At 37.3% G+C, this 17482-nt stretch overlaps 1 protein-coding gene across 4 annotated transcripts in view; it reads right to left on the minus strand.

Annotated features, from left to right (window-relative positions):
• Nucleotides 1-17482, minus strand: part of LOC124774108 — a 261535-nt gene that overhangs the window by 41917 nt on the left and 202136 nt on the right. For all 4 annotated transcript variants that reach the window (XR_007015127.1, XM_047249456.1, XM_047249457.1 and 1 more), the window contains exons 15-17: nucleotides 15936-16092; nucleotides 5465-5556; nucleotides 2354-2461 (exon numbers count right to left, since the gene is read on the minus strand). Coding sequence is in view for 3 of the 4 variants with exons in the window: in XM_047249456.1 (XP_047105412.1) it covers nucleotides 2354-2461; nucleotides 5465-5556; nucleotides 15936-16092 (357 nt within the window). In the remaining variant the exon portion in view is untranslated. The remainder of the gene's footprint in view (nucleotides 1-2353; nucleotides 2462-5464; nucleotides 5557-15935; nucleotides 16093-17482) is intronic.

A 17482-nucleotide genomic window follows, 5' to 3' on the forward strand; every position in this document is an offset into this window, starting at 1 on the left:
GGCTTTCTCAGGACAGTTTATGTGTATCTACCAGAGTCTGCCAGTTCAGCTTCTTCTGTAACACTCTGCCATGGATCAAATAACTAGTTTGTGTCCCCTTCTGTGTATATGTTAAATATCCCCTGTTAGTCCTATTTGGTTAGATCCCATACACTTCAGCAATATTCTAGGATGGGATGCCCAAGTGATTTGTAAGCAATTTCTTTTGTATAATGATTGCATTTCCATAGTATTCTACCAATAAACTGAAGTCTATCACCTGCTTTACCCACGATTAAGCACATTTGGTCACCCCATTTCAAATCCCTGCAAAGAGATACATCCAGCTGTTTGCAGCAGTTGACTAATTCCAAATGTGATTCACTGATAATATTGTCACAGGATACAATGCTTTTTTAATTACTATTAATAATGTATGCATGGTCATTAATAAATATCATGAACACAAAGATTGCAACACACTTCCAGTGGCACACCTATAGGTACTTCTGCATCTGTAGATGACTCTCCATCTACAACAACATGTTGCATTCTCCCTGCCACAAATTCCTCAATCCAGACATAAATTTAACTATATACCGTGTATGATTATACTTTTGATAATCAGTGTAGATAAGGTATTGAATCAAATGTCCCAGTCACAAATTTAACTTAATACCCTGTATGATCGTACTTTTGATAATCAGTGTAGATAAGGTATTGAATCAAACACTTTTCAGAAATTGAGAAATATTACATCTACCTGACCGCCTTGATCTAAGGATCTCAGTATGTCATGTAACAAAAGTATGAGTTGGGTTTTACATGGTTAATTTTCAGAATCCATGCTGCTTGGCATGGAGGAGAACATTCTGTTTGAGATAGCTCACTATCTTTGAGCAGCCTTGACGCAAAAGCTGCTAAATGCATTTTTTGTCAGTTTTGATTTGGATGTACTGCCGCATAGATTTTTTCAGCACCTATACAATGGAACAAGTTTCAGGGTGCAAAACCCACTATAAACCATTGAAAATGTCTGCAGAAAGTTGTGTTCAGTTGCAAAAGCCACTAACTGCATGCTGTCTTTGGGGCCAAAGCCTACTAAATGTCCAACATTTGCAGAACCTGCTAAGTTCAACAGGCATGGCGCTCACCATGCCATGTCCGGATACAAAGCAAACCAACTAACATCAGGCTTTCCAATCTAGACAATCAAAGCTATCTCTTGTTTGTTACCATTAGAAGGGATATTTTCTTATTCAAAGTGAGGTTGATTGCACTGTAGTGAATGTGTACTCAACAATAAAGCTCTCGCTGATGATGCATTGTTGAAATACAAGGGTCATCCACAAAGTAAGTTCCTTTTCCATTTCTATCTGCGGCAGCGCTATGATTGCAGTTCCTAGCATGTGCAGCATTTACTCTGACTCAAGGAGAAGGCTTGCACGCCATTTTCAGATCGCTGCTGATGACATGTGCTTCATAGTGCTTCTTTATAATGTCAACCGTGATTGAAAATGCCACCACATGTGAAATCAGATATGTGATTCATTTTCTAAATGCAAAGAAAATTAAACCAAAGGCAATTCATCAGCAAATCTGCAAGGTTTACAGACAAAATGCTATGAGTGATTCAATGGTTAGGCGATGGGTCAGACTGTTCAATGAAGGACGTGTTACCAGTTTTGAATTGAACATTCTCAAAGGATTAAGGAGAATTTATGTGAAATAAAACAATGGAAACTCCAGGTATGAATATCAACAATATATAAAAAGACCATAATGAAGACACATTAAGTTGCAGACAGACACAATCAAAAGGACACTTATGTAAAGCTTTCAGCTACAGCCATCATCAGCTAAAGAGAAACACACACCATTCATACACACAAGCAAGCACACTTCATGCACACATGACCACCAACTCCAGCATCTCAAGTTGGAATGCCAGCCTGAGATGCTGGAGTTGGTGGTAATGTGTGCATGAGGTGTGCTTGCTTTTGCGTATGAATGGTGTGTGTTCCTCTGTTGCTGATGATGGCTGTGGCTGAAAGCTTCACATAAGTGTCACTTTAATTGTGCCTGTCTACAACTTAGCGTGTCTTCTTTTGTCTGAAATCAAACCAACATAACATGAAGCTCTCATGTCATATGTACTGCATACTTCCAGGATTTCTCCATGTGGCACCCCTTAGTCTTTAGTAATAGTATGAAAAAATACTCAAACATATCTGTACACATCTAGTGTACAAAAACATAAACTTCTAATTTATAAACAATTAACTATTAAACATCATGATCAAAAACAAGTAAGATACAGTGTGTTAGAGCAAATTAGTGTATTTACGTTACCACTATTACAATTAATGATTACCTTTCCACACTGATCACATTTAAACAGGCGTGTTCCCATGTGCTGTCTCATATGAACAGCAAGTGATTTCTTAGTTTTTACTTTCTTCTGGCATACAGGGCAAGGAATCTATGGGAGAAAAAAAGTTTTGTAGTATGCAGGACAAAAATCCAAGAAAAACAGTTGATATCAAAATATGCTGCAAAGAAAATATAAAAATACAATATTTATTTATCCACCCTCTGAGGATGTTGAAATCGTGGAAGATAGCTTTGAATCTAGTACAGAAATAATTGACTTTCATTACTGAGTCGAAGACGGAAATGTAAGAATTTTGGTTCACCATGACAGTGAATAATAAAAATATCAGACAAGCTCCCCATTCAGTGTTTCTTTTGACTCACAAGCACAGCCAAAAAGAGAAAGGGAGCTTGCACATATTTCACTCAATCCATTTGTCATCTTGACCTATTTCAATAATATTTTTCTTTATTCAGCAGCATAGTGGTTAAAATAATATGGAAAAACATTTGTCATTTTGTTTTAGAAATGTAGTTGAATATGTGGTTTTCAACAGTGGAAATAGCACAAAGAGAAATGCAGGCCTAAAATGAAGTGGTATCTAAGGCAAAGGTGTATGTAAAGCTTGAATGTAATAGTTAAGAAACCAATTATTTCCATGAGAAAGTGTTATCTATAGCATAAGAGAGGAGATTATGATGATATATGTTTGTCTAGGAGAAAAAAGATGCATTTAGCAACTGTGGAGTACAACTGAAGAAGAGTATGGAACGGGTACATTTAAATCTTTTTGACAAAATTGATGAAAGTTTATTATCATACTTGTTAATGTATGCTTCTCCGGAGATTATATGACAAAATATAAGTTTTAACAAACATTAACAATGATAACTAAAGAGTCACCCCAGAACATGTGATGTTCGCCTGCTTTATTTCTTTGTTTGTTGTCCTCGGTATCGACTGCTTTTCTACACTGGCTGAAAAATGGGGGTTGGAAGATCAACATTGACTACTTTAAATGATGTAGCTGACCGGTGCACGTTTGCATTTCACAGTTCTTTACTTTCACTGTTCACAGCCTCCTCAATAATACACAGTTATATGGCCAGTGCACTGTTGTTTAACCTTCGATAAGCCTCATTAATAGGTTGCAGGCAAACATCCACATACTGCTACAACAGATTACTGTTGAACATCTACGAGCAGTAAAAGCCTAACCACACGGTTCACAGTTCTTGTAGAATAATAAGGTACATATGGAACAGACACTGTTGTTGTTTTAACATATGGCCTAATTGTGTTACACTTATTTCACAGTTACGTTGATGCGTTGCTCTTGGTCTAACCAATACAGGTTCCTCGTCTGAAACTCAGCCTTAGACTGACTGACTTGGGACCAAAAATCGGACCCTTATATATCATCAGAATAATAGTCACTGAAACTGCACACTTTTTGATGTTTAATTTACAGAAATCACAATTAAAACTTAACTCATTAAAGTAACTGAATACATCAAAAAATGCATTCCTTTTAACAGTTACTTCTACTACTAGGATTAGGCCAAATTCTTTGTTTAAATAAGGAGAAGTTGGTGATACATTCACATGATTGAGTTATATGAGAGATACTTTTTTTATCATACAAGTACTCTTGTGATTTTTTTCTTGAACTGTTTGTTCCAGTGCTTTCTACTATATTTAAGAAATGATTATTAAATACGTGTGCTACTTGTGAATCATCACTTGCAGCCCTTCCATTCACTTCATTTGTGATGTTATCTAGTTATGTGGCTGGTTGTCCTGTCTCTCATTTCACTACACTCCATACAGCCTTACGTCTGTTGTCATAATTACTGATTTCTGACATTCCATGTGTATTCCTTGATTTTTTAGAACCTTCTTTAGTAATTCTGAGGGTTTTTTTTATTTTATTTTAAGTGTGCAACTACTACAGGAGCTTTACTTTATTTGCCAACAGATTCATTTCCCTTTCCCTTTCACAAGATACTTTAATCCCTCTACTGATCCACAGTTATTTACATGGTTGTTTAATGTCCTTTCTGATTACATTATCTGTAAAGCTATTTTCAGATAATGATGTGAATTTACCATGGAATAGACTAAATTCTATGTTAGCATTTTGTTGATTATAAATTTCATGCCAGTTCATCTCTTGTAAACTATTCTTAAAAATATTGGCCCGGGAGTCATTAATTGTTCTAACTGATTTCCACTGAGGAGTATCCATACTGTAAGGCATTATGTTATTTATCCTAACTGACTGTGCATCATAATCAGAGAGAGCATTTGTTCCAGGGCACATAGTTATTTCCTTGCTTCAAGCTTCACCCAAGAAAACATTATTAAGGTCCTACTGTCTTCGTTCATCCCTGTTAAAAAAGTTAATTACTAAGATCAAATTGTAGAATGCAAATACATTTTCCAGATCATTTGTCCTTTAAGAATCCTTAGAAAATCTACACTGAAGTCACCACAGATGATTAACTGTTTACTGCTGTCTGACAGATAGCACAGTAAGGAATCTAGATTCCTCATAAACACTTCAAAATTTTCCAGTGGGAATATGTATATAGTTACAGTGACAAGTGAACTATTTCTCAGTGTTAATTCACAAGCACACACTTCTGTGTGCTGATTACTACAAAATCTACTTGCTTCAATGTTTTTGAACTTGTATTCTGTCTTTCCCGTATCAGTTCCACATGAGTAAGCTACTAGAGTGGAACAGCTAGTATAAATGACTAAAAAATATTATTACTCTCATTTTAAGTTATAAATCTGGCAAAGATAAGAAAAATAAAATGCACCCCAGAAATTATAATTTATATATTTGCATATCCCTTTGTTTTCAACATCCCTGCCTGAAGAGTCTTTAATATTTATTCATGTATCATCTATGATCATAATCATCATCATATCACATATGAATTAAATTAGCATCTAGTACAACAGATTCATGTTCTTTTTACTGAAATTTGACGCAAGTATTACAGTTGAAAATCTTTTTACAGAAAGAAAATAACATGAAACTACACACACACACACACACACACACACACACACACACACACACCAATTTCTACACAGTACCTGAGCCTCTCTATGAACTGCAAGGTGTGCATGCAGTGTGTCACTACGCTGAAATATCTTGTGGCAGATCTCACACTGAAACCTCGGTTCTCCTAAAATGGCAAAATTGATATTTCATTATCTTTCATTCTCACAAATAAAAGTGTGTGTTATCAATAATACAAAAGAAATCATCATTTAATTGTAATATGAACCACTGCTGAATGACATATGACTGATCTGTATTAGTATCAGAGTCTGAATGAGGTGACTATTTGTCTCACTGGAGTAGACAGTTTACTGTTTAAATTACTACAGAATATATTCCAAGAACTGTCAACAACCTCACTCCCACATATCTCTATTAAATAAACCCAGCGGTGAAATCTGAACTCGCACAGAAATTTATCAACAGTTATTTTTCCTGTGCACCATTCATAAGCGGAAAAGCAAGGGGCAGAAATGATAGTGGTACATGATGTACCCTCTGCCACATTCCTAAGGTGGCTTTTAGATCATAAACATAGATGCAGACGTCTTCATGTTGCTCAATATACTGATGTATGCAGGTTGACTTCCTTTCTTCCGTCTTCTACACTAACTGTTGTCAATACACCTAAACTGAAACAGATTCAAAAGCTATATCAAAATATTTGACTTTATAAATTAACAGCTTATATCCACCACCTCTTCCGGTCAACTCATTTACAACAAGCAAATGGTCTATCATGCTAGACCCACTTCCAAACTCATTTGCCCTGGCTATAGAACTTCTTTTTCTTTTTCTGGACAATCAAGATTTTTTTATGTAAATTTTGTGTGTCACTGGCAAAAGAGCATTGGATCTACGGTTCTTTAAATCTTCCCAACTCTCTTCCATATGGATTAAAGCAATTACTGTACTGTTTAAATAATCAATATCCAAGTTAATGCATACACATTTTGTGAATTGTTCTGAAGGATTCACATTTGCCACATGTCACTGGTTTTACCATATCTACCTGTTGACCCATTGTTCCCACATGTTCTTCATTTTTTGATGCATTAAATAGCCTAGTTCTTCCAAGCGTTATTTTGTGACCTTGTATCAATTTTCTGTTTTTGCTTGACAACCGTATAATGTTTAAAATAAATCTTCTGTTTTCATCTGTTCTCCCCACCAGTAGTTGTGGTTCTTCTTATATTTTCTTTTGTTTACTCCTCTTGGTGCTGCAAAGCATGCAGCTGTTGCCAACTACCTTATTAATTATACCATCACTTCATCTTTGTATCTCTGTTCTCTAGAACAGGAAATAGGTTCTAAATATATGTAATAATTTCTCCCTTTATATCCGACTGCTCTTATCCACTGTGTCCATATTTGTGCTCAGTGAGTTTTGGTGTTTTTAACTTCATGCTGATGTTATTGTTTTTGCAGCATGTATCTGGAGTCCGCCCAAACAAATCCTGCTCATCACATCTTTCACATAATGCCCAGCATCGACGTAAAGTGTCAATTTGTTTCCCATTATGAATAAAATTATTTTTAAAATGAAATTTTACATGTCTATTCAATAGAGCAGTCCCATATCAGTCTAGTGCATCATTCACTTTATCAATATGTATTAACAGGAACAGTAAAACACAAAGAATAGTCAGTATTGCAGCAGTGACTGAGCAGCACTTCTGCACAGCAGTAGCAATCGGTGGGGGGCATGGCAGAGCTGTTGTTGCTGGAGTTCTCATTATTCTTCATGTTTTATTGTCCCTGTTAATATACAAAGGGGTTCAAAAAGTTTTGCAGTCTTCTCTAATTTTTTTATTTTTTGAAGGAGGAGAATGAAATTGTTTGTGAACATACTTGGAACATTTAGTTATATATTGAGCCTAGTCAATGTTGCCTCCATCAGCTATGATGCATTGGCCCAACATTCTTTCCATGATGTAAATGTACTTTGGTAAAATTCTGGGGATTGACTTTTACACCATCGCTTGACACAGGAAATAAGGTCTTTCTCACTATCATATGTTTTACCATGCAGGTGGGCCTTCAGATGACCAAAGAGGTAAAAATCAGACAGAGCCAAGTCCGGACTGTAGGGAGGATGAGGAACAATTTGCCAACCCATTTTCCTGATTTTACCTTGTGTCATAAGGGCTGTATGGGGTTTGTCATTGTCATAATGTAGTCTGATGAGCTGACCGTGAAGCTGTGGTCTGTGGGTCTTGATGGCACGTCACAGCTTTCCCAATGACAAACAGTAATGGTCCCATTAATTGTGAAGTAAGGTTCCAAAAAGTCAATCAAAATGACGCCACACTGATCCCAGAAGGAGGCCATCACCTTTCGGCCTGCTGTTTGTGAAAGTCTTGGTTTCTTCTTCCGAGAGGAACCCTGATGACGCCAGTCCATGGATTGGGTTTTGCTCTCAGGTTCGGACAAAAACAACCATGTTTCATCCTGGCTCACGACGCCATCAAAACACTGTTTCCACTCTTCAGTAAAGGTCTTCATGAGACCCTCGCACTTCTTCCTCATCGTTTTCATTTCTCTTGTCAATAATCTAGGCTCCCAATGTGCACAGACTTTTCGGTACCCTAGTGACTGTAACAGTGATACCACACTACCCAATGACAAATGAGTCATTTCAGCAAGCTGTCGTGTCATCACACATCTGTCATTTTGGATGATTTGATCAATGGTCTCCTTATTCACATCACTCACTGCCGTCAATGGTCAACTGCATCGTGGATTGTCTTCTTTAAACCTCTGCAACCACCACTGGATACTGCTGCGATCCACTGTGTCCTCCCCATAAACAGAGAGCAACTTCCTGTGAATCGATGTGGCAGAGTCATCGCCACTCTTGAAGAGGAACCTCATCACCAACCATTGTCGCAACCTGACACCTACTTCATGGTCCATTATGGCTCACCTGTAAATAAAATAAAATACTTTTATACACCGACTTATAGCTAAATGTTCCAAGTATGTTCACAAAAAATTTCATTCTCCTCCTGCAAAAAATAAAAAAAATTAGAGCCGATGTGCAAAACTTTTTGAACGTCCTTTGTACATCAGTAATAGGAATATTGCGCTAGACTAATTTGGAACTGCTCTGTCAAATGGGCACATAAAATTCCACTTTAAAAATCATTTTATTTGCAACAGGAAATAAACTGGCACTTTCCATCAATGTTGTGCATCACTTGAAAGATGTGATGAGCAATATTTGTTTGGGCTAACTTGAGATACACATTGTAAAAATGAAATTGCAAATGCCTGCTGAAACACCAGAAAAAATAAGCCTGTCCGCTCTTAGGAGACACACCCTGTATACAGTACTGGTCTGCAGCCATTTTAAATTCTAAATGGTTTCTGAATCTCAAATCCTGCATGTTTTCTATGTCCTTGATCGTATATAAACAATCAAAGTTTCAACTTTGTTTAGTCCCTTTTCTGGTTGGCTTTGTGTTCAAGAATGATTATGGGTACATATTTCATTTTTGTACAGAATTCAGTTACCTGATTCCTTTATATCTGGAAAGAAATCGGTGGTCACAACATACTTGCAACTTTTTTCTACATTTTCACTAAAATCATCCACTATTATTCCATGGGGTGATTTATTTTAGGTTATCAGTTTCTTTATTTTGTCACAAATTGAGTTTTCATTTTCTTATTATTAACTTGTGAATACCTCCTATGCCATCTGTCTTAGTAATAAAAGACATATCTAGTCTGGACATCTGTTTCATTTCTTTCTCTTTATGAGTGACTGGCAATCAACTGACATTAATCATAATATTATTTTGTTTGTCCTCCAGTTGTTCAATAGTTTCAGGCCAACTCTGACTTCAATGATAAAATCTGCTACAGTTGTTATTACTAGAGAAGAAAAGACTACCTGATTTCAGGATGTATGTCCCATCTTCACGTGCATTTGAAATATTTAAAATGAATAATAATGCCTGTCCACATGGTTAAGATAATTAAAGCTAAACATAACTGACAGAAATTCTCAGAAAAAAACCCTACACATACATTAAAATGTGAGTCCCCAGAGGTTGCATGACTAAGATTAAAATGGGTTAAAATACGTGAAAATACAGTATAGTACTGTTAATCTGAACTAATTGGGACAGGACCTTGTTCAGATTACCAATCTGTTTGGATTAGCTGGAATTACGGTGGTGAGTTTCTAGAATGAGGTATACCAAGCAGATAAGTAGGTACACCATGGTAACAAATGGGAACAAGTGTGGGAGCAATGGCTCACTCTCACTCTCTGCCCTTGTTGTTGTGCATTGTTCAAATGGTTCAAATGGCTCTAAGCACTATGGGGCTTAACATCTGATGTCATCAGTCCCCTAGACTTAGAAACACTTAAACCTAACTAACCTAAGGACATCACACACATCCATGCCCGAGGCAGGATTCGAACCTGCGACCGTAGCAGCAGTGTGGTTCCATCCCGAAGCGCCTAGAACCGCTCAGCCACAATGGCCGGCTTGTGCATTGTTGAGCCCTTTGTAGTATCTGAGGTCAGTGCACTCCCAATTGGCTCACAAAGCACTTTGTTATGTTAGTTATTGATCGCTAGCATGCGTAACAGTTGTATTGTATTTGTTCAGGTGTAGTGGTGTACGTATTTTTGTCATGAGTAAACGGAAACATACAATGTTAACTGTCAAAGAAAAACTGAATGCTTTGAAGTGGATAGACAATGGTGAGAATGTATCTAAACTGGCAACTGAACTGGGTATTGGTAAAACAACCATTTGTGATTGGAAGAAGAACCGAGTGACGCTTGAACAGTACTGTGCAACATCTTCGGGGAAAAACACTTGAAATTCTGCAGACTTTGAAACAGTCCCAGTACAATAAAGTGGATGAAGCTCTTTTCCTTTGGCTTACGCAGGAAAGTGAAAGGGGAACTCCTTTGAGTGGAGCACTGGTTCAGGAGAAGGCTGTTTACCTGAACAAGTTAATGAATGGTGATGAGTCTTTTAGTGCGAGTATGGGTTGGTTGGACAGATTCAAAAAACGTCACGGAATTCATCAGCTAACAATTACTGGAGAGAAGCTTTCTTCTGACCATGATGCAGCGAAGGAATACTTGGGTGAGTTTGAAAAAAAATCATAAGAGAGGGAAAGTATCCTCCCCAACAATTTATAAAGCTGATGAGATTGGCCGTAATTTTAGGGCGCTGTCAACAAAAAGCCTGGCATCAAAAGCAGAAGACCATGCTCCTGGTTTGAAAATGTGCAAAGATCATGTGACTTTATTAGCATGCAGCAACACTGCTGGTAATCACATGCTGCCTTTAATGCTGATCGGGAAATCTGCTAGGCCCCGAGCTTTTAAAAACTGCAACACAAAGTCCCTGTCCGTGTATTATCACAACCAGAAAAATGCATGGATGGATGGTAAGTTGTTCAAACAATGGTTTCATGGCCAGTTTGTTCCCTCTGTTCAACGGTTTTCTAAGGAAAATCATTTGTCTTCCCGTGCAATCCTTTTGATTGACAATGCGTCATCTCACCCCAGTACTGAAGAATTATGTGATGGAGAAATTGTGGTGAAGTTTTTGCCACCGAATGTTACACCACTTCCACAGCTGATGGACCAGGGCGTACTGCAAACATTAAAACTGATTTACAGAAAACAATTTTTAAGAATGCTGATCCAAGATGATGGCATTCCTTTAGTGGACAAAATTAAAGACCAATGTGAAGGATGTTGTTTATTGGGCCGCTGAGGCATGGCAGAAAATTTCAGAAAATACTCTGAGAAAATCATTGAGAAAACTGTGGACATCTCTTGAATTTCAGGACAACCTAGTTGAAAATGTAGAGAAAAATCTACTACAAATGATACAGACAATCCCTGGATGTGAAGAAGCCAGTGAAGGAGATGTAGATGAGTGGATGGCAGAGGATGGGGCATACGTGGAGAACTTTACTGATGGTGATGTAGTTGCTACTGTGAATCAAGACCAGGAAGAAGTGGACTGCTGTGACGGAAGTGACAATGAGCCTGAAAGTGACAAAGGAGAGCTGGTGCCACACAGTGAAGCAGAAAAAGCCCTTGACCTTGCACTACATTGTTTGGAGCAACAGCCTAACGCTACACCTGCTGATTTCATGTTTATGAGAACGTGGCCCAACTATGCATCATATAACAGACTGTCTTCATTATGCCAAAAAACAATGACTGAGTTTTTGTCATCTAAAAAGTAGGCATAAAATGTCCGCTGTATTTTAGTAAGTTTGACAGCTTTTCTTTCATTGTTATGCATTGTTTAAACCTAATGTTTTCTTACCAGTTTTTCTAATACATGTTTACTGTACTGTGTAAATTAAAATAGTGTGTATGTACAGCAGTTTACCACACAGTTTTCCATACTTAGACTAACATTTTTCTTGTTTGGATGAACCGAACTTTCAGATTACCGGGGTTGGGATTAACAGAACTCTGCTGTAGTGTGTCTCTGGTACATGGCAAGCAAGAAAATATTCTCTTCAATTCTAAGTCTTCCAGAAAGTCTCTTGTTGAGGAGGATCTACATAAAAAGACAACGGTCCCAAATTAGAAAAGCAGAAACCACCATTAAATGGAATAAAATACAGAAAGAATTAAAGGTCCAACATCCCCAATCCTCCATTACAAAACTCACAATGGTCCAGGCTTAGGAAGGTGCACCACACACTGATCCACATGAAAACAGATAGGTAGTCTTTCATGCACTGAAACATCTAAGAAAGTAGTTATATAGACTGTGTGTCTGCAAGTATGTGAGAAAAACAATGTAATATCTTGAATAAAGTTTGCGACTCACCCATGCTGCACAGACACTCATCAGAACAGTACGAAGCGCAATCGAAAGTTGAAATGTTGGTGGCAGTGGCTGTGTACCAATATGTTAGAGAGTGGACTGCTCACGACATCTTATGGTCAAAATTAATTAATGTACCCAGCAACAACATATCTCAGAAACCACAAACTGCCATCTGCTGCAGTGAAAGCTAACTTCTCTCATCTACTAGTGAAGCACTAATTACAGATTACCATATCTGCATGTCAGTACAATGCTAACCAACCAGTAGGGTCATACTACAGTAAATCAACTTAATTCCTGCATTGTTACTCAAGAATTCATACAGCATGCTTAGAGAGCATGGACTCAAATTGCCACTAATTTGTACATGTACAAAGCTGTGGAACAGCTAATACAAATGGAAGAAAACCTATAAGGCACTTATAGCTGAGCAGCAATTATAGCAGAAGCAGCTAAGTTAGAGCACTATTGATAGCATTATGAGTAGACATAGAATAACAACCACAATGAAAGATTTTTAAGGAACACTGCTCACAACAAGATTGACCACATCACTAAAATCCAAAATATGGCAGCCACTAAAAATGCTGTGGTCTAAGGCCATAACCCCCCACCCACCTCTGCCCTTCACCCATAAGAACTACAAATTTAATTTTAAAATGGTAGATAATAACGTAACCATGAAGTTACAGACAGCCACAATGTAAAGAATAGCAATGTAAGCTTCAGGGGCAAAGGAGCTTAGCATTAAAAAATAAATGTACACACACACACACACACACACACACACACACACACACACACACACACACACACACAGAGGAAACAACTGCAAATGGAATAGATAAAAGCCACCTGTATTTGGAACATACAAGTCAATTTTTACCGGCTGCAATACCCCGAAAGCATTGGCTGCGGTTATTAAGTATGTCCCTGTTTTTAACTCAGTTTGTTCATTAAGTGCCATTCAGGGTAATTAATTTTACATTTCATAATCCCAATTTCTTCTAAGATGCTAAGTTGCTGGTCCTTAGGTTGTACACATTAGAACAATGCTCAATAGAGTTTCGGAAATTCCACTGAGAAAGGAAATGGAAGTGAGCAAATTTCATACCATCAGATACCTTGCCCCAGTGAATGGTTATCCAGTTAATATGGTTAGCGACATACACAGAAGGCTCACACAGGGTAATATGGCAAATGGGATCAAGGGTAGCACGATTCTGAAACAGGATGAGGGTAACGAGAAAAGAAGATTTTGTAGGATACCCTATTACGTTCTAATCTCCAGTAAGGTAGGAAGGTGGCTGAGAAATTTTAAATATCACAGCATTTTTCAGCCCAAAAACAATGGTCAACATTTAATATTCCATGAAGAATGGCAGATTAGGCCCTATGATAATACAGGGTTATATGAGGTTAAGTGCATGCAATGTAATGCCAGACATGTGGGTCAAACAGAAAGAAGTTTCAACATCAGGTGTGAGGAGCATGAGTCAATAATTCAGAGTCAGCCCTGTCTTTTCATCTAGCAGTCAACAACCATAGTTTACAGGATGTTAGGGAAGCTCTAGACATTCTGTGTGCACTACATGAAGACTAGGAACTTAATATCTTAGAAGAAATTGAGATTGCAAAATGTAAAATTAATTACCCTGAGAAGGTACTTAATGAACAAACTGAGTTAAAGCACAAGGGCATACTTAATAACCACAACCAATGCTTTCTGGATATTACAGTGTGGTAAAAATTGATTTCCATGTTCCAAATACAGGTGGCCTTTATATCTTCCGTGTGTGTGTGTGTGTGTGTGTGTGTGTGTATGTGTGTGTGTGTGTGAGAGAGAGAGAGAGAGAGAGAGAGAGAGAGAGAGAGAGAGAGAGAGTGCATTTTTTTTTTTTTTTAATGCAAAGCTTCTTTGTCCCTGAAGCTTACACTGCTATTCTTTACAATGTGGCTCTCTGTAACTTTATGCTTACACTGTGTTCTATCATTTTAAAATTAAATTTGTGGTTCTTATAGGGGCAGAAGGGGTTGTGGCCTTTGGCTGCAGCACATTTACAGGCTGCCATAATAGAGGTTATTATGTGTTTTATGGCTTTGATTGTTATCAGTGATTTTTATTACTTTTTGTTTTATTTTGGATTTTAGTGATGTGGCCAATCTTGCTGTGAGCAATGTTCCTTAAAAACCTTTCATTGTGCTTTTTATTCTACAGCTACTCTTATTGTGATCAATAGTGCTCTAACTTAGCTGTTTCTGCTGTAATTGCTGCTATGCTTTACATGCCTTACAGGTTTTCTTCCATTTGTATCAGTTGTTCCACGACTTTGTACATGTACAGATTAGCGACAATTTGAGACTATGCTCTTTAAGAATGTTATATGTATTCTTGAGTGAGATAGTAGGAATTAACTGTAATCTGACACCACTGGCTGGTCAGCAATGTATACTCATGCAGGTATGGTAATCTGTAATTAGTGCTTCACTAGTACATGAGAGAAGTCAGCTTTAACTGCAGCAGATGACAGTTTGCAGTTTCTTAGACATTTTGTTGGCTGGTACATTAATCCAAATTTTACCATCAGATGGTGTGAGAAGGCCACTCACTAACATTATGGGTATACAGCAGCTCCTGTCAACACTTCAGCTTTCAATCATGCTTCATATTGTTCTGATGAGTGTCTGTGCAGTATGGGTGGATTGCAAACATTACTCAGGGGATTACATTGTTTTACTCACATACTGTAGATGCACAGTGTATGCAGCACCTTTTTTTGGATGTTTCAGTGTTTGAAAGACTGCCTATCTGCCTTCACGCGCATCAGTGTGAGGTGCACCCCACCTTAGCCTGGAAAATTTTAAGTTTTGTAATGGGGGATTTGGAATGTAGGACCATTAATTCTTAATATATTTTATTCCATTTGACAGAGGTTTCTGCTCTTCTAATAGGGGACTGTTATCCTTTTATGTAGGAGCCTCTGTGAGAGGCTTTCTGGAAGACTTAGGATTTAAGAGGATATTCTTTCACACGCCATTTACCAGTGATGCACTATTTTCACATATTTTGCACATTTTAATCTTAGTTATGCATCCTCTGGGGACTTACATTGTAATGTACATATAGGGGCTTTTTCAGAGAATTTCTGTCAGTTCTGTTTAGCTTTAATTATTTTAACCATGTGGACAGGTATTATTATTCATTTAACATTTTGCAGATGCACCTGAAGAAGGGGTATATGTCCTGAAACTGAGTAGTGTTTACCTTTTTAGTACTAAATAATTTTTACAGCTGTAGTGTAGTTTATCACTGATGACGAATAACAGTTGTGGGTGTCCCATCAAGAGAAACATATACCATCTCTGACTGTTTATACTTGACTGAGTTGGACACATTGTGTTTTGGTAAAGGTTCATGTCATTACCAACAATCAACATAAGTCAATCAAATATCTTTTGTAGAAGGTAATGGATTTTATTTGGAAGATTGTAGACATTTCATCTCCATGCTGACTGGAAGTTTGGAAAGCAATTCATAAAATTGAAGTCTATCAGGTTCTCAATACCATATAATATGAAGGGATAATGGATGGGTCAAGAAAGTAGCAGAGTTTTCATATATCAGTCATGACAGTATCTATGGCATAAAATGAAATTGATGACTGCTCACCATGTAACTGTTTGTGAGTACTCAGGCTGGCATTGCTATGGAATACTTCACCACACACTTCACATATTAAACTGATCTTTGGTTTGCTAATTTTACTGTTTTCCTCCAACAAATAATCAACATCAAGTCCATCACATGCATGTGCAAATAAAGCATCCTGAAAAAGTTAAGAAATTGACCTTCATTAAAATAATGGTTTGACTGCATTTTTTTATTATACCAAACATAATAAAAAATGGAAGTAAGTTGCAGTTTAATATCCCAAAGAAGGAAATAAAGGAAGATTAGGATTTAATGATCTGTTGAGGACAAAATTTAAAGATGGAGCAGAAGCTTGGATAGGGGAAAGATGAGGAAGGAACGACCATTCCCTTTTCAGAGAAACCATCCCAGCATTTGCCTTGACCAGTCTAGAGAAAGCCTACATCTGTATGGCCAGATAGGGTCTCAAACTGCCATCCTTCCATATCCAAGTCGAGTGTCTTACCACAGTTCCAGCTTGCTCGGTGTTTAAAGACACATGTCTGTTGGACTCATTATACACAGAGCTTAAGTTAGGATTGAAGGAAGGCAGAGAAAGAAATTAGCTGTTGTCTCGTTTAAAGAAGTAGCCCAACATTTGCCTCTAAAGTGTTAGGGGGAACCATGTAAAACTGAACTCTGAATGATTAGACAGGGATATGAATTTCTTTTTCTTCCAAATGTGAGTCCACCTCATCTGTAATTGACTAACTGCTATGGCAGAACCTACAATATGATATATTATGGAAAGATAAAAATTCTATTACTTAATTAGTGTTACACCTAAGATGATGCTAATGGATTTACGCAGTCTACAAACTCCTATTACTATGACCAAGATTACAAAAATGTGCCTTGTTTATTCAGATTCTACACCAAATAGTGAACAGTCATTTATTCATCGCATAACATACAGCTACAAATCATGTGAATACGGTACAGGAGACACACACAAAATTAGTAGTACAGTTCACTTGTATAATATTATAGCTAATTAGCAAACAGGGATGTCCATTAGTTTTATTCATCTATAAGGAAAACCTCCAGTGTTGCATGTAGTGTGTTTGCTCAGATACAACCATTAATTGCAATTTTTCCACATATGAGGGCTTTAGCACTGAATTACCTGTGAGGAGGTACAGAATAGAGCCTACAACACACAAACTAGAAGCTTCAGCTACAAATTAAGCTTCAGTAACTGTCATACTTTTTATATCCTTTCTATAAAAATCACGCATCTGCATGTCACATGAAAATCACTGTCTTCACTAACTGAATTTTGAATTCTAACTGAAAAAATTCAATTACATCCCTAACCACCTCAGCAGTGCCTCATGGACTGAGGACATGTGGCATTGTAAGCTTCTGGATGATCTTTGGAATAGCTGTGTACTGATAATGTTGCACATAAAATAAGTTATTTCGGTAGTTTAAATAGCTTAAGCTAAACATATTTTGGTGTATACATGTGGATCAGTAATTGTTCTTCGTGTGTAACTAAAAGAACAGTAATCTGTTGAAAGAAC

The sequence above is a fragment of the Schistocerca piceifrons genome, chromosome 2 (genome assembly GCF_021461385.2).
Source record: "Schistocerca piceifrons isolate TAMUIC-IGC-003096 chromosome 2, iqSchPice1.1, whole genome shotgun sequence".
Lineage (NCBI taxonomy): Eukaryota > Metazoa > Arthropoda > Insecta > Orthoptera > Acrididae > Schistocerca > Schistocerca piceifrons.